This window comes from Zalophus californianus, chromosome X (assembly GCF_009762305.2).
Source record: "Zalophus californianus isolate mZalCal1 chromosome X, mZalCal1.pri.v2, whole genome shotgun sequence".
In the NCBI taxonomy this organism is placed as follows: Eukaryota; Metazoa; Chordata; class Mammalia; order Carnivora; family Otariidae; genus Zalophus; species Zalophus californianus.
In genome coordinates, this window is record NC_045612.1 from 27,099,476 (window position 1) to 27,118,376 (window position 18,901).

An 18,901-nucleotide genomic window follows, 5' to 3' on the forward strand; every position below is an offset into this window, starting at 1 on the left:
GGTCAGAGGGAGAAGCAGACTCCCCGCCAAGCGGGGAGCCTGATGCGGGACTCGATCCCGGGACTCCAGGATCAAGACCTGAGCCGAAGGCAGTCGCCTTAACCAACTGAGCCACCCAGGCACCCCAAAGTGGCTCTCCTTCTTAAGCATATTGATGCATATATATAGTTTTACCTTGTAACCCTTAAAATACTAAATAGATGACACTATAAGGAGTGGGGAATCAGTAGACATATTCTAAATTAAACTTTTTACTATTTTTGAAGCATGATGCCTAAGTTGAGAACGAGATCTACAGTGTGATGTAGGTTTCAGAAGACCCTGTTTATAGTCCTAGTTCCACTAATGATTTGTAACGTATCTGTGGGCAGGTCGCTTAACCTCCTTGACTCTGTTTCTTCATCTGAAATGTGGGGATAATGGTATCAGCTCTGCTTAACATAGTTATCTTTCTGGTTTTTAAAGAGGTTTACGATGAGTAAATAATCTTTGGGATAAAAACCTCTACCTCTCTATAAGGGAACAGGAGGTACACCAAACCATACCCCTCTGTGAAGAAACTGGGGGAGGCACCAAGATGGCATGGGATAAGGAAGCAGGTAGGGCTGATCATGGTGATGGCACATTAGAGTGATGGCAGAGTGTTGGATTCATGATCCTGGCTAACTCAAGAAGCACCGGGGACAAAAATAAACTTAACTCCTCCTCTTGTGATTTTAACAGAAATGACAATGGACAGCCTACAGCTGCTGCTCCTGAATTTAGAAAAGCTAACTGCCCAATCTCCATAGGAATGTTCTTTCTTAAAATTTTGTTTTTTATTTTTTTAGTATAATTTTATATTATATATAACTATATAACTTATCATTTAATATGATTTAGTGTAATTTAAAAATTTTCCAGTACAATTAATGTACAGTGTTACATTAGTCACACGAATGTTAATATATAAATATCTGGCTTAAATTCATAAGTACTTCATTAATTCTTAGATTTATAGCAATCTCATCTCAAATAAATATACCTTGATTACCTTGAAAGAACAAGCTTTAGTCTCCACCCTATAAATAACAACTGTAATAAATTGGCAATGAAATAAAGAGTATAATTATTTTAATAAACATATTTACCAATTCTTTTAGTTAATGATGGTGTTTTTTCAGCAGTTCTTACCTAAAATAGAAATATGGATAAGTTAGAATTCTTTTTGGTAGAAGGCAATTACCTCAATTTGAAAAATTACACTAATCATGAATTTATAAATTGGCTTTATTCCAATTCAACACACAAAGGTTTACAAGAAGCATAACGTGATGAAGCTTAGAAGGAAGTTAAAAGATCATCTAACCCAATCCATTCACTTTATAGACAAGACGCTGAGGCTCAGGGAGATAAAACAACTTTATGGAGGCAAGAGAGTTCACGGTAGGGCCATAATGGCAACTCTGGCCTCCCACTCCCACGTGGTACCTTGGCCACTCCAGGCCGCACCGTCAATTTAGACATGGTTTTGAGATTTAAAATATTGTCTATGAAAAGTTTACAACTGTTTATGAGTATAAAACACATTACACAAAAGTCTAATTTCAGAAAGCTGAGGGATTAAGTATTTTAGTTCTTCAAGCCCATTTCTGTTTACAGTGATAGGTAAATCAATCAGCACATGGTGATTCCCTTTTCATAAATTTGCTTCAGGTTAAGAATAACAAGCATTCTTCAAGATCTCCCCTTTAAAGCTCACCATACATTAGTAATTTAAGATACTATACTGTGAATTTTACACCAAGAAATCATTGCAAAAGAAATTAAATATTTAAAAATATATATTCTACAATACGTGACTTACCATAGAGTCCTCAGGTGGATGGGTTAAATGAATATTGCTTATATATTCTTGTCCCTTCTCTTCTAACAGGTATTTACACCTAAACAATTAAAAGAAGGTTAAACTTTGGTAGCTGATAAGTTAGTAAAGTATAAGGAAAGATATAATCTCTATGATCTTAATTCCATTAACTTGCTTTTTGGTATTTCTAAGAAGCTGCAAAATGAACTGTTATCCAATTCTCTATCAACTGTCATTTTAAAGTTAAAAAAAAAGTTCCCTTTGTTATGCTACTTTGCTAATCTTAGTGAGGCAAAAAATACCAACTTGAGAACTTTCAACTTTTAAGCAAGTTATTAAATTATCGCCTTAAGATTTAAAATTTTTTTCAAATAGTTCATGTTAAATTTTATTTAGAGGATTAACTGACTGTACATTTTGAAGGAATTCTTTGGGCTTTCAACCTTTCCTTTTAAGGTTTTTTAAGGTTAAAGTTTATTTTCAAACAATCACTCTGAAATTTTAAGTTGTATTATTCTGCAGGCCAAAAATTCTACAGCACTTATATATATGTATACCTTATTTTTAAAGAAGCAAGATGGCAAAGAGACAGAGTATGTCATTATCATTCTAAGATGCCACTGATTATAAGAAGTGTGATTATTTTATGTACCACCACTGCCAATTAAATTATGACCCAGTACCAGATGTGTCCTCATTTCAAAAATTTGAAGATGTGAACGGTATGTCTTAGAAGCAGTGAGATACAGTACTATTTGATAGGGGGTGTGATGGGTTCTTAGGGAAAATCCTTGGCAACAAGGGCTCTCTTGTGCCCATCGTGAAAAGAGCCTACTTCCAACAACAAAACTATATATTCCCAATTTGGTGTTTAGAAACAGAATCATCTGAATGTCACAGATACAACACATAAGCAATGAATGCTTTGGTCACCACAGAAGGCTTAGGGCTTTTTTTTTCTATAAAGTAGGTGACCCCATTTTTATAAAACTGGTGTGAATTGCAAGCCATGGTAAAGGCAAAAATAGTTGAGGTGAAAAGTTATTCAAGATTTTCCCACTGCAGTGTCTAACTTGCCTGTTTCTGAATAAACATTTAAATACCTTACCCTGGATACCACTTAGCGTGTTGTTCCCAAGGGTCTTCACTGGGCTTCCAATCAGTTAGCCCTCCTCCACAGTGAAAGCATTTTACTTTATCACCTTCCCCTAAAAAAAGACACAAGTAAAAATACATGTATTTGTGCAATTAGAAGCTTATGCAAAAAATACCCCCTTTAACACCATGAAACTAATCATTTCTAAAAGCTATTCAAATTCACATCTAAGTAACAGACATGATTGTTTGAAGAGGAAATACACAGTAAACTCACTGATTCAATCTGAGGTATTTTACAGAAGGCGAAAATAAAACTGCCCAATTTTTATGTGAAAAATTACAATTGTTACCTTCTTTCTAATGTGTCATTTGGGGCCACCAATACTACACTTTTTCAAACTGGGAAACTTTAACAGTACTTAGCATAACAAAATTACAAAGTAAGTTTCTCTAAGGTTATAGCTACAGGACACTAAACAAGCCTTCAAGATTGCTGTAGGAGACGATGTAAATAAAATATTGAAATAACTAGTATTTTGCATTTTGGCACTACTCAATCCTAAAATAAATGGGTCAGATATATAATGGTATAACTTTCCTGAATACACCTGGAAGCCATCACACTAATGGTTTAGAGCAACTTGTCAGCAAACTGACAAGTTTACAGCAGTCCATTTGAGAAGTGCTTATTTGAAGCAAGAAGGCATCATACAGGACAGCTTTCAAATATACAGTCTATATACAAAAGGCAGAGATCAATTTTAATATCAGCCAAACTAAACTCTTTAATGTTAACTCTTTTTTATGAGGTGTAGAAAGAATGCATGTAATACTTGTACTGAGCACATACAGTAGGTGCTCAATTAATTAGAGTTACTGTTAGACCCATTCTTCTATCAAGGAGATCTATCATCTTTTTCATGTCATCCTTCTCCAAAAAACAATCACATAAAGGTAAACATAACTCACAATATGGTTGTCTTTCTCCCATACATGTAGCGGTTACATTGCAGATTCAACATAAGGGTTCGCAGATTAATACTGATACAAATAATCATGCCAGCCTACACCTAAATATTTACCAGTTCAAGGGGCTAAAGGAATCTACTTTTTAGGAGCACTGCTATAGTTGGAAACTTAGTTATTAGCCTGGTTTTATAAGAAAGTTTACCTAAAGCATAAAATCCAGCTCTTGCAAGCTGCTCCTTGTTAACTGAGTATATCCACGTCCCAAAAGTAATGATCCGTGCTTCATAATTTGCCATGGCTGGATTTCTTGGAACATTTGTTGAATTTGGGAAATTCCTATCAGAACTCACAACATCAGATTCACTTCGAATGTTAACATTCCGGCCCAGAACAAAGAAGCAGTTAGGAAAGTGTCGCCTGTGTTCTGACCATGCACGATCACAAGGTTCCCAATTTTTCAGTTTTCCACCACAACAAAAGCACTGCACTTGATCATCAATACCTGTGTAGTAGAGTCCAGCACTAGCTAACTCTCTTGGGGTCAAGTGGGCATAGTCTGGCCAGTTCTGAAATGACTTTAATCTAGCTTCTTCACTATACATGGCAGGGTTCCTCGGGTATATGGTGTCTGAAATATCTACGACCTGTCCAGTTCTCAAAAGATAGTCTGCATGAGTCTCGGATGGCCTGTCTAAAACAAAATGATTTCTGTTTCCCAGGTAGCTTTCCGCTTTATATTGACCATTTTGGATACCTGGATTTGTAGGTTGTGCAGCAGTATTTTCAAAATAAAAGCCATTGATAAATCTGCAATTTGGGGATACTTTCCTGTGTCTTCCAACTGCTGAGTCTCCATATTGCCATCTATCTATTGCTGCATGACAACTAAAGCACCGCACAGTGTCTCCTTCACCAGTATACAGAAAACCAGCTCGTGCTAGTGTTGATGCGGAAACAGGACTACTACTTGGAAAATTAGCAAAAGTTTTTAATCTATTAAACTCTTCTATAAATTCTTCATCCTTATCGATGTCTGCAGGTACACAAGTTTTAGATCCTTCAAAACTGTTAAAAGTCATCTTCTCTTGAAAATAGGACTTGTCCACCTTTTCTAAAAAGAGAACATTACATTAGGAAATCCAAAATGTGAAACACAGGCAATATAATTTTGATATTAGGAGCTAATAAATTACTTACTGATGACATAAAAGTAATTACACAATCTCTAAGAAAAACTCTAATTCCAAATACTAGAGCTCTATATTACCACATGATTCAAGCTATAAAGTAAAACCTAGCATTTTCATTTTTTAGAGGAAAGTATTTAAGCAGGTGAAATAGAACTACTCATTTTTAATTGCTTATTTTACATAAATGTGGAAACTATGTGATACAGAATATATTAAAATTATTAACCATGTAAAATTATTAATTAGGAAAAACAAAAGCATAAAATATGCAGATTCTTAAACTCTGCATAATTGTTATAATGGATCATTATATATTCAGGGCATCAAAGTTCAGTTTTTACAATTTAAAAAAAAGTATGTTCAGAATGTTAATGAATAAATTTTTAATATTTCTTTACTTTTCTGCTTAGCAAAAGGTATTTGAGTTTTACTCACAATATTGGTTCCAATATGTCCCCTTTTAAAAAAAAGATTTTATTTATTTGACAGAGAGAGACAGCAAGAGAGGGAATACAAGCAAGGGGAGTGTGAGAGGGAGAAGCAGGCTTCCTGCGGAGCAAAGAGCCCGATGTAGGGCTCGATCTCAGGACCCTGGGATCATGATCTGAGCCTAAGGCAGATGCTTAACAACTGAGGCACTCAGGTGCCCCAGTTCCAGTATGTCCTTTCAGAGCATCAAATGCTTCTGATTTTCATGCATATGAAAATGGGACTCTTGCAGTCCATTTTTTGTTGGAATCAGATCATTTAGGATGTATATATTACTGCCCTCTAGAGGGTAGCTCAGGAAAAATAGTATGTGTAGACTTTAATTGCAGTTACTTTTGCTATCAACTTCCCATGGTCAAAAAACAATCTGCTCAAATGGAAGAGAAGTACTACCACAGCCTCATCAAAGCTGCCAAATTACAGCTGTGTAACATTTAACCCAGATAAAATACTAAAAGGAACTAGCTGGGTTATGAGAAGGGTAGCCAGATAAATTATCCTCCAGCCTTGGACACCTTGGAAAGTGAAAAATGATGCTGCTAATAATTACACTGGGACAACAGGCATAAATCAGGGTTGCCTGAGGCAACCCTGATTCTCCAGAATCTCACACTGTTCCTAATACTCCGCTCAGTACATGCTTGGGGAAAAAAAAAAAAGACAGTCACAATAATTCTGTCTCTACTTTGTATGTGCATTAATTGATTTCTTGGGAAGAATTAGCAACCCTGGCATTATGTTGGCACAATAGGTCTTGGAACATCATCTCGGTGTAATGTTCAATGCAAGGCTTCTGTCTTGCAGGCTGGCAATAAACTTTAGTCTTTCCTGGCCTTGTCATTTACAATGGTAGTAATTCATATATACCACAAGAGCTGAGATATATCTGCATACAACAATTTTTGGAAGATAAGACTCCATGACTCTTCATTATTGTTTCCCAGATGTCTGAAAACATTTTGACACTACCGTCAAGACCCCTTGTTCAATCAGCATAAGCTGGATGACAAAAATCAAGATTCAAAGAAACCAAGGCTGGCTGACAGGCTGAGATGAAATTTAATAGGGATATTAAACATTACGTTCTGACTTTAGAAATATGCTGCACAACTAAAGGAAAATGGAAACTTGGTTTGGAAAGAAGTCATGTGAAGGCAAACCTCTAGATTAAAATCTTGGGATTTTAGTTAATTAAAAATTCCATTATGAGGGGCTGGCTCAGTTGGTAGAGCATGAGACTCTTGATCTTGGGATCGTGTGTTCAAGCCCCATGTTGGGCACAGAGCTTATTTTTAAAAAAGTTCATTATGAGCCAACATTACATGGCTACTAAAAAAGAAACTTAAAGCAACTCCAGGCTGCATTAATGTCCAGATGTACAAGGTCCCGATCCAATTCAACTACACATTGAATATTATTTTCAGTACTGAAAACACTTCAGAGGAACATTAACAAAGTGTCATATCTATAGAGAGCAATTGGGATGATGAAAATGGTGTCCAATGAGGAACAGGTAGAAGAGCTGAGAGTGTTTATCTCAAAGGGAAAAAAAGTGTGGGGAGAGGGCTGTAGAGGAAAGAGTAATTACCATTAGCTATCTAAAAGGCTGTTATACAGGAAAGGGATCCAAATTCAGTGTAGCCTGAGGACAGAAGTCAAGTCAATGAATATAATTATAGCCAGTAGATTTTAACCCAATACAAAGAGGAATAGTTACAACAATCAACAGCAGGGCAGAATGGATTGGGGGTGCCTTGTAGATTTCTCCCATCATGAGAAGGCACTTGGGCATAGAGTAGGACAGGACAAAACATTTCTAAGTCTATAATGACCCTGAAGAATTAATGCTCAATACAATCCAAAGCATATGAAAATTACCTTCTCTGAAGTGCTAAGTTTTATTTCTCAGATCAAAATAGACAGAAGTATAAAATCAAGGATCTATTCTCATTTTGCAATAGCAGATATTTGTATGGTTCAAGTAGTCACCCCATTTCAGGTATTACATAGTATCAATAATAGCAGGAGAATCTCTATTTGAAGCTTTCAGGTGGAGACCTCATCTTCCCAGGGGTTATTTCCATGCTAATGGTTTAGATTTCACTGTTTTGAAAAGCAGGTATTTATTCAGAAGCACCCAACTGAACACTACATATACATTATCAGAGTGTGAGCTTTTGTTGAAGGGTGCGAAAGCAGAATTACCAGAGAGGTTAAGGGTGAAAGGGAGAAAAATGACTGACAACAGATAGAAACCTTGGGACTGGCGAAAGGCACCAAAAGAAAGGGATGAGAGAGAGGACTTTATTTATAAAGGATTTAAGTGAAATGAAGGTAAGAGAGAGGATATTTAGAAAATAAGTATATACGGAGCACAGGAATTGTGAAGAGAAGAAAACGGGGTACGGATATTGGAGAAGGGTGATAAAAAGCTTTGGATGTGAAAAGGTCTAAGTGCAATAAAGTATGCTGAGATCATTTAAGGCTTCTTTGTGAAAGCACACGCACGCTCTGTATTGGGAAAGCAGAAAGGTAAGAAGGCACACAGAGAAAGATGTCAAAGAAAGCTCTGTAATTAAAGGGGCTAGGCAGTCAGTAATCTTGACCGGAACGGTGGTTGGGAAAAATGGTACTATGGAAGCCAACAGTGGCACAGAATCAGCAAGCAGTGCCACATGCATGGAAAATTTCAAGATCGTGAGATGTTGTGTTTAAAATATACACATACCAAAAAAATACACTTACATGTACATACACAGCACACATATATATTTAACATAGTCAATTGAGTAAAGATAGCCACATAAAACCCACCTACTAGTATCTGCACACAATACAAAAGTTTCTACTTCTCCTAGGCTTTTATTACTGAGGTTGTCAAATATATAGAAAAAAGGTTATTTTAATGGGAAAAAGGACATAAAGTAAGATATACATTAGACTGCCACTGCATGAAAACATATACTTATGGATAAGACTTGTTATACTTATGGATAAAACATATACTTATGGATAAGACATATACTTATGGATAAGACTTGTATCTGCACACAATACAAAAGTTTCTACTTCTCCTAGGCTTTTATTACTGAGGTTGTCAAATATATAGAAAAAAGGTTATTTTAATGGGAAAAAGGACATAAAGTAAGATATACATTAGACTGCCACTGCATGAAAACATATACTTATGGATAAGACTTTAAAATTTTATTTTATTTTTATGTTTTAAAGATTTTATTTATTTATTCGACAGAGTGAGACAGTGAGAGCAGGAACACAAGCAGGGTGAGTGGGAGAGGGAGAAGCAGGCCTCCCGCTGAGCAGGGAGCATGATGCAGGACTCGATCCCAGGATCCTGGGATCATGACCCGAGCCGAAGGCAGACGCCCAACGACTGAGCCACCCAGGCGCCCTTGTTTTTGTTTTTTAAAAGATTTATTTATTCATGAAAGACACAGAGAGAGAGGCAGAGGGAGAAGCAGGCTCCCCAAGGAGCAGGGAGCCCGACGCAGGACTCGATCCCAGGATCCCAGGATCATGACCTGAGCCGAAGGCAGATGCTTAACCCTCTGAGCCACCCAGGCGCCCCCAAGACTTGTGGTTTTTTTAAAAGATTTTTATTTTATTTATTTGACAGAGAGAAAGAGTGCACACATGTGCACACGAGCAGGGACAGAGAGAGAGGGAGAAGCAGGCTCCCCACCAAGCAGGGAGCCTGATGTTGGGCTTGATTCCAGGACCCTGAGATCATGACCCGACCCGAAGGCAGATGCTTAACCAACTGATCCACCCAGGTGTCCCTGGATAAGACTTGCAAGGTAATTTTTTTAAAGAAAACTCTACCCCAAAAACATGGGCTTGAACTCATGACCCCGAGATCAAGAGTCACATGCTCCGCCAACCGAGCCAGCCAGGCACCCCTCCTTTTTTATTGTAAGGCAACTTTTATTAAGTGGGTAAATTAGGTTAGGGTGGCAGGAGTACAGGTGATCCTTTTCTCCAGAATGTCTTTCTTCCCCCCACCCCCAAATGTCTTTAATATTTTCACTTACAGTCTCTCAGGTCGGTGCTGTTGGCCTGGATCAGCAGCCCAAGCCCAGGTCAGGAGCCCAGTCATGGGGGAGGTGGATGAAAGCAAGGAGGTGGATGGGCTAACTGCCCCCTCAACCTCCTCCACTGGAGCCCTGCAGAGAGGAGGGAGGGAATTGTGCCTCTACCAGCTGCACTGCCAGACCAGTCCTTGCTGTCCTGTGAAGCCCTGTGGAGCTCAGTGGAGCCGAGCACTGAGATCCAAGCTGACTCTACAGGCGCATTTGGTGAGCTGTGGATTCTTGGCTTGCGGCTGAGTGTGCGCATGCGCCCACCTAGCACTCCACAGAGGCAGCCCGGCACTCAGCTGGACTGTGGCTGCCAGGGCATCCTGGAGGTGAAGAGTATGTCTGACAATGAATTTCATTGTTTTTTTGCTAGAAAGAGCAAAACTTGGACATTTTGAGTTTTATGGATTACTACAACATGTTCATAAAATACCTAATGTTGACAATTTATTAGGCCATGCAGATTTCCAGGGAGACTTACTACCTGATAATTATCATAAGGGTGTTTCAACAGACAACCCACTACTTAGGATTTTTATACAAAAGAAGGGAGAGGCAGATAACAGTGCTTTTGGTACAGACATGCTAATGAAGAAGGAAAATGTTTTAGTCAATGCTTTGTGTTCTGCCAACCACAGAAAAAAGCCACATCCAGTCACTGGTATGCCCCAAGACGTTAGACCTGCATCTTCTATTACAGACACAAATATTCTCCCAGAAACACATCATAGGGTTAGTTTATCTTTACAAACACAGCACTGAACATTCTCTAGGACTCTATAGCCAGGATGGTTTCAGAAAGCCCAAGGGAGACACCACATGGCTTAGATAAGTCCCAGGGATCTTTAACATCCTGGCTTCTTCCAGATCAGGTTCACAGCACAAGGTTACTGGATATCAATGATGAAGTTTTAGAAGTTAATGGCACAGAAGTTTCAGAATAGAGTTTTGATCAAGTAATAGACAGGATGACTGTAAACAGTTGCAATCTCATCGTAACAGTGAGACAAGTAAACCAGAATAACTTTAGGAAGAGTAGGACTTTGGCAGCTCTAGCAAATCTACTGATAATAATAGCCTTCTTGGCCATCCACAGCAAATTAAACCATACGTTGACCAAAGGATGAAGATGACATTATTACTGAAGATAATGGTATGCTACAGAAGATTCCTAAAGCTGTTCTCACTACCAGAAAGCCTGGAATGGTTAACACACATAAAACAAACTTCGTTTCGAGTCTGGACAAAATGGTTTCATTCCTTCTAATTGAGTTTAACATCCCTAGCAAGTGGCACGAACAGAATTTGAAACACAGGTACCAGATCAAAAACTCTTAAGATTATGGAACCATCATTATGAAATCATCATTTGAATGTTTTCTGAATAAAGATGTCACAGGACTTGTAAATATGGCTAGTCGAAGAACTTTTAAACCTCTGAGTCAATGACCTGGAACAGGCATGAGAACAATAGTGTTGCAAGTTTAAAATGTTATTAAAATAAATAGAAACAGAAAGTAGATTAGTGATTGCCCATAGCTGGGGCAGGAGGGGAATACGGAGTGACTGCAAATGGTTACTGGGTTTCTTTTCAGAGTAATGAAAATATTCTAAATTAGGCTGTCGTGATGGTTGCATAAATGTGAATATACTAAAAGCAACAGAACTGTACACTTTAAATTAATTTTACGGTAGGTGAGATATATCTTGATAAAGCTCTTTAAATGCTAGTTTGGCAATTGTTAGTATAAACTGGTGATCAGAGGTGATTTTTAATTAAAAAAAATTTTAAGTAAACACTACGCCAAACATGGGGCTTGAACTCACAACTCTGCAATCAAGAGTCACATGTTTCACCAACTGTGCCAGTCAAGAGCCCTGGATCAGAGGCGATTTTAAGGCTAAAACAAAGGGAGCTTTGCTAATGAAATTATGTGCTATTTATACAGAAAAGTAGATGTTACTATACATTTTCAGAAGTAGGTGAGAGGGGCGCCTGGGTGGCTCAGTCGTTAAGCGTCTGCCTTCGGCTCAGGTCATGATCTCAGGGTCCTGGGATGGAGCCCCACATCGGGCTCTCTGCTCAGCGGGAAGCCTGCTTCTCCCTTTCCCACTCCCCTTGCTTATGTTCCCTCTCTCTCTCTCTCTCTCTCTCTCTCTCTCTCTCTCTCGCTGTGTCTCTGTCAAATAAATAAAATCTTAAAAAAAAAAAAAGAAAACAGAAGTAGGTGAGAGGACAAAATCACTTCTATTTGAAGTGGTTAAATATTTAACCACTAATATTTCTTTCAACTACATTCTTTAAATTCCCTAATATGAAGTCTAATTCTTATCTCTTTTGATACTCTGAGGACCTCAGTTCTTATGTTCTCAATATTTTAATGTTCTTCTGTTCCTAATCATTTTCTGAAATGCATTTTTTTCTAACTTCTAAGAAAGCAAACCAGTTGGCTGTTTTTAGAAGCTTCTTTCCATATTATGAAGCACTGAAGCTATGTTCCTGAATTATGAAATTCTGTGTTTTTAACATTCACTTTGTTCATCTTATGGCTTACATATTTATAAACTAGTTCCAAAAAAGTATAATTTGTTATGAAGTGCAGTTAATTGCACTGACTCTGGTAATATAGGAGACTCTCCTTTAATTCTTATCTTCATTCCCTCTCTCATTGCAAAGCATTCCTTTTGTTGTGTGTCTACACTTACATTAGTGTGCTTTTGAACTCTTTTAATGTATTCACGTAGTATAAATTGTTTTGAATACAAAATATAGATTAAAAGATTTTTACACACAGGACAGATTTGTGCACTTTTATACAAAGATTTTAGACCTTCAGTGGGATTATTCCAGGATCACTGACTACACTTTAGGAGAAAGTTGTGGTATTTATTGTTGACAGAGTTTATCATCATATTATTTTCATTAGGCTATTTATTTCTCGCATATCCACTTAGAACAAATAAGAGTAAGGCTGCCAACTTTCATTCTTTGCCTGACTTCCTGGGTATTTATCATTGTACAATGTGCACAAGCACTACAGTATGCATGTACATAAAAATTAAGAATATCATGAAGTACATAGTTTCCCTACAGTTTATGTGTAATTCCTCCAAAAGCTATTTATTAATTTATTATTTTATTTTGATTAAGTAATCTCTATGCCTAATGTGGGCCTCAAACTTAGGACCCCAAGATCAAGAGTCACATGCTCTACTGACTGAGCCAGCCAGGGACTCTTACTAATTAATTTTATGGTAAGTCTACTAAAGGTGCCTTTTTAAATTTATTTTAAAAAAAGTTTTATTTATTTATTGGGGGGGTGGGGCAGAGAGAGTCTTTGAAACAGACTCTATGCTGAGTGCAGAGCCCCATGCAGCCTTGATGCCAGGCTTGACTGATCTCAAAACCGAGATACGACCTGTTTAACCAACTATGCCACTAAGGCGCCCCTATGCATGCCCTTAGAAACAGCTGTGTGCTATTAAAACAGTGAAAGAATCAAATGACTACATTCTGAAGGGCATATTCTCTAAACAGTGTAAAAAGAAAAAAGAAGGAAAAAGAAAATCCTGATTAATTGGGGAAAACAAAAAAACCTCTAATGTTAAAGCAATAGAAAAAATCCCATGCAGAGAGAAGTATTTTTTGTGAGATTTAATATCAGAACACTATTCAGAAATCTATTCAGCTTTTTAATAAATCCCTGCCTTACTTGAAACAAAGATTAACAATTTTTTAAAAGATTTTATTTATTTATTTGACAGAGACACAGCAAGAGAGGGAACACAAGCAGGGGGAGTGGGAGAGGGAGAAGCAGGCTTCCCGCCGAGCAGGGAGCCTGATGCGGGGCTCCATCCCAGGACCCTGGGATCATGACCTGAGCCCAAGGCAGATGCTTAACGACCGAGCCACTCAGGCGCCCCAAAGAGTAACAATTTTTTTTAAAAAGTTGTTTGGTAGTCAATTATTACTGGCTTAGACAATTTTTAAAAACGATGTACTCCATAATATCATGGGTTTCGGTTATCATAGCATCTTCGAAAATGTAAGTAAGCAGTTTCATATGTACCAGACAGTGATGAAAGTCTGCAAATTATTACAAATTTATTTAAGATGGCTAACTAGGAAACTGTCACTGATGACTGAAAATTAACCACTATAAATACCTATTAAAATTTTTTAAGTCAAGGGGCGCCTGGGTGGCTCAGTTGGTTAAGCATCTGCCTTCGGCTCAGGTCATGATCTCGGGGTCCTGGGATCGAGCCCCGCATTGGGCTCCCTGCTTAGCGGGGAGCCTGTTTCTCCCTCTCCCTCTGCCACTCCTCCTGTTGTTCCCTCTCTCTCTGTCAAATAAACAAATAAATAAAATCTTTATAAAAAAAGAAAAAAAATTTTTTAAGTCAAAATAGCACCTGAGTAATAAATCACCATTCTTAACAAATAAAAACCTTTAGTTTTTTTTTTTTTTTCTATCAAGCTCATAGACCTTTATAAGCTATCTATGCTTCACTCTTCTGGTCTCTGGAAGAAATTTATCCAATCACTACAGGCTCACTTAATGAACTACAAATTCTTTTCTTTTTTTAAAGATTTTATTTATTTGAGAGAGAGCACCTGAGAGAGCACAAGCAGGGGGAGCAGGAGAGGGAGAGGAAGAAGCAGGCTCCCTGCTGAGCAGGGAGCCCAATGTGGGGCAGGGCTCAATTCCAGGACCCCAGGATCATCACCCAAGGCAAAGGCAGCCACTCAGCCAACTGAGTCCCCCAGGCGCCCCTGAACTACAAATTCTTAACGTTATTCCTGCAACGAGGGGCTTTGTTACCCTCTCATCATGAAAAAGCATTTTTTAAGTAATTATATTGCTATGGCACAATACAAAAGGAACTAAATGATTGTTACGGGTTGAATTGTGCCCCCACAAAAGATAGGTTTAAGTCCTAACCACTGGTTAGGAATGTGAACTTATTTGGAAATAGGTTCTTTGCAGATGCAATCAAGTTAAGATAAGGTCATTAGGATGGGCCCTCATCCACTATGACTGAAGTCCTTATGAGAACAAACACAGACACAGAGGCACGTAGGGAAGATGGCCATGTAAAGATGGAGGCAGAGACTGGAGTGATAATGCATCAATAAGCCAAGGAACACCAAGGATCAGTGGCAACTCCAGAACCTACAAGAAAGGCAGGGGACAGATTCTCCCTAGAGCCTTCAGAGAGAATATGGCTCTGCCAACACCTTCATTTCCAATTTCTAGCCTCCAGAACTGTGAGAAAATAAATTTGTTGTTTTAAGCCACTCATTTTGTGGTACCTTGTTATGGCAGCCCTAAACAAACTAATACAATGATGTTAAAAATATGACAGGAATTATGCAAGCAATATATCCCTATTAGCTCCCACTGCAGCACTATTATGCTTAAATACATTAAGTAATTAAAGGCATCTGTTTAAAACTTAGAAAATGTAGTTTTTAGAATCTCACCTATGACATCTTTGCTGATTCTTCCACTCAAAACCCCAGAATGATTACTCTTTGTGCCACTACTATATCCTCTACACAATTTGCTGATGACAAGTTGTACTAGAACAAGATTTAGTAATTTCTGCATGCATGTGTGTGTATATATGTAGTACATTGTTAGAATGAAGGTCTTTTTTGGAAAGGATTGTGTCTTATCATACCTGTATTCCCAATGCCAAAGGCAACGCACAACATGCAATAGTGCTTAATAAATGTTGGGCAAAAGAACAAATGCTGAACCACCTCTATTAGTTTACTGCTGTTATTATGCCACATCCTACCTACCATCTCCCCTGGACACTTGAGATCACCGTGAGCACTAAAAATTAATATATGCCTAGGAAATGTGAACAAAATAGGAAATACATGCATACCATGCGAACAATACAATTCTTCAGTGATAAAAACCTATACTAAAATCACATTTCAGGGTGCCTGGGTGGCTCAGATGGTTAAGCGTCTGCCTTCGGCTCAGGTCATGATCCCAGGGTCCTGGGATCGAGCCCCGCATCGGGCTCCCTGCTAGGCGGGGAGCCTGCTTCTCCCTCTGCCTCTCTCGCTCTCTCATGAATAAATAAATAAAAATCTTTAAAAAAAAATCACATTTCAGGGGCACCTGGCTGGCTCAGCAGGAGAAGCATTTGAATCTTGATCTCGGGGTCATGAGTTCGAACTCCACCTTGGGTATAGAGATTACTTAAATAAAAACTTTTTAAAATTCACATTTCAAAAATGTTATAGGATTCATAAAATTTTTCATAGTAATAATCAAAATTTTATGTGTTCACCATAAAATACCATAATTTCAAATTTATCTTAAGATTCTCTCTTTCTCATTACATGCAGAAATATTATAAGTTTTGCTCATTAGTTGCCTTTTCCCCCATAGAAGATCCAGCACAGAGATCTTTTTTTCCCATTTATTATTATTATTTTTAAAGATTTTATTTATTTATTTGAGAGGGAGAGAATGAGAGGCAGAGAGCATGAGAGGGAGGAGGGTCAGAGGGAGAAGCAGACTCCCTGCTGAGCAGGGAGCCTGATGCGGGACTCGATCCTGGAACTCCAGGATCATGACCTGAGCCGAAGGCAGTCGCTTAACCAACTGAGGACCCAGGCGCCCTCCCATTTATTATTTTTAAAATTAATATATAATGTATTATTTGTTTCAGAGGTACAGATCTGTGATTCATCAGTCTTGCACACTTCACAGCGCTCACCATAGCACATACCCTCCCCAATGTCCATCACCCAGCCACCCCATCCCTCCCACCCCCCTCCACTCCAGCAGCCCTCAGTTTGTTTCCTGAGATTAAGAGTCTCTTATGGTTCAGCACAGAGATCTTTTAAGATAAGAAACATCCTCACTGACCTAAAAGAGGTCAATCCCTCTTTTAATTACCTTAAAGTATTAGCCAGTTAGTTCCCTGTTTACAAAGAGCATTTTGAGGGGCACCTGGGTGGCTCAGTCGTTAAGTGTCTGCCTTTGGCTCGGGTCATGATCCCAGGGTCCTGGGATCGAGCCCCGCATCGGGCTCCCTGCTTTGCGGGAAGCCTGCTTCTCCCTCTCTCACTATGCCTCTGTCAAATAAATAAATAAAATTAAAAAAAAATAGTGTTTTGATTTACAAAGTTGTAGTATCTATGTAAATTTATCAGAATAGTAAGAAACTGAACTTTTAAAAAATGATATGCCCTGAACAAAAAGGGTGTATCACCTTTAAAGTTCAGCTATATTTACATAAAAATTCAAATTTTAGTCAAATTGTTTGTTTATACTAGTAGGGTTCTTCAAACCATGAAGCCTATTTTAACTTTTATTTTAATTTAAGTCATCTCTATACCCAACGTGGGGCTCAAACTCACGACCCTGAGATCAAGAGTCGCATGCTCTTCCAAGTGAGCCAGCCAGGCACCCCTCTTTTAACTTTAAATTAAATGGTCAACAAAACATTTTTGAGGTTAATTACATTCAATCAAATCAAAAGTTCATTCCCTAAAATTAAGCACTATAGCCATTCAAATAACTAAATGGCATTAATGAGCACTTAGCTCGTAAGCTCAGTCAATAACCTGAACTTATGAATACTGCTATATACAATATGTGCTTGATCATGAAACCTACTTCTGTAAACACCTGCAAGGGCATACTGAGAATCAACAAAGAGAGTATCAATTACATGTTCTATACTTGGTTTATAAAGTCATAGTAATACTTAAATTTTGAGCACAGACCTCTAGTCTTTGCCTAATTATTTGTAATAATTAACTCCACAGGTACAGTTGCTCAGAATGGACAGAGTAAGGTATTCCCTCATCTTTTAACAAATTATGCAACTGTGTTCCCCAAAACATGTTTTGAATGAGGAACACACAGGTTTGGGGCTCAATAATTCACTGAAGGCTCAGGATCACTATTACTGTTATTCCCTCTTCCATTTCATTGGACACTGTTCAGAACTTAAGCAATTTACAGTGCTTGCTAATCAATTGCTTTTGATTAAAAAGCAAACCATCTACAGTCCAAACTGTAGATCCATGACATAATTAATACTATTTATGCTTATTCAGAGCCCAGATTAAAACCTTTGCTAAAATCGGAACAGGCAGAAAAAAAAAAAAAATCTCAAGATGGACATTAACTCAATCTTTAATACAAATATTTTCCTTTTTATTTAAAAAATTTTTTAAAGATTTTATTTATTTATTTGGGGGGGAGAACATGGGCAGGGGGAGGGGCAGAGGAAGAGGGAGAAGACTCCCCACTGAGCGTGGACCCGAAGCTGCTGATCCCAGGACCCCGAGATCATGGCCTGAGCCGAAGGCAGACGCTTAACCCACTGAACCACCCAGCCGCCCCTAATGTTTTCTTTCTTAAAAGAGAGGAATTAGGGCGCCTGGGTGGCTCAGATGGTTAAGCGTCTGCCTTCGGCTCAGGTCACGATCCCAGGGTCCTGGGATCGAGTCCCGTATCGGGCTCCCTGCTCCTTGGGAGCCTGCTTCTCCCTCTGCTTCTCTCTCTCTCTCTCTCTGTCTCATGAATAAATAAATAAAATCTTAAAAAAAAAAAAAGAGAGGAATTAAAAAAGAATCTTACTACCCAGGCTGTGACCTTTAGTATATTTATCCTTTCAGAACCTTTTCTGTGTGCATGTTATAAATATTTCTAGAGGAGATTTATTATACATGGCATTTTATAACTTGCTTTTTTTCTTTTTTTTTTTTAAGATTTTATTTATTTTAGAGAGAGAGTGAGAGCATGACAGCAGTGTGAGGGGCAGAGGGAGAAGCAGACTCCCCACTGAGCAGGGACTCCCCAATGCAGGGCTCGATCCCGGGACTCCAGGATCATGACCTGAGCTGAAGGCAGACGCTTAACCGACTGGACCACCCAGGAGCCCTTGCTTTTTTTCCATTTAATAATATATCATAAGCATCTTCCCACATCAATCTTTATCTGGATTAGAACATAATTTTAAATGGATGACTAGTACATGACTATACAAATGTATCATGACCTCATCAAATCATATATTTTTTTTAAAGATCCCATTTATTCATTTGACAAAGAGAACACAAGCAAGGGGAACGGGAGAGGGAGAAGCAGCCCCCTCCCCTCCCCCACTGCTGACCAGGGAGCCTGACATGGGGCTCTGGGATCATGACCTGAGGCCCAACCCAATGAGCC

General features: G+C 38.4%; 1 protein-coding gene and 1 pseudogene across 3 annotated transcripts in view; one reads left to right on the forward strand and one right to left on the reverse strand.

Annotated features, from left to right (window-relative positions):
• Positions 1 to 18,901, reverse strand: part of LOC113930311 (X-linked inhibitor of apoptosis) — a 57,901-nt gene that overhangs the window by 17,244 nt on the left and 21,756 nt on the right. Inside the window, exons 2-6 of one of the 3 annotated variants that reach the window (XM_027607538.2) lie at positions 9,645 to 9,776; positions 4,116 to 5,024; positions 2,955 to 3,054; positions 1,847 to 1,925; positions 1,131 to 1,173 (exon numbers count right to left, since the gene is read on the reverse strand). In XM_027607538.2, the coding sequence (XP_027463339.1) occupies positions 1,131 to 1,173; positions 1,847 to 1,925; positions 2,955 to 3,054; positions 4,116 to 4,992 (1,099 nt within the window). In that variant the 5' untranslated portion in view covers positions 4,993 to 5,024; positions 9,645 to 9,776. The remainder of the gene's footprint in view (positions 1 to 1,130; positions 1,174 to 1,846; positions 1,926 to 2,954; positions 3,055 to 4,115; positions 5,025 to 9,644; positions 9,777 to 18,901) is intronic. The other 2 variants (XM_027607540.1, XM_027607539.2) reach the window with 2 other exon arrangements.
• Positions 9,937 to 11,113, forward strand: LOC113930312 (annotated as a pseudogene).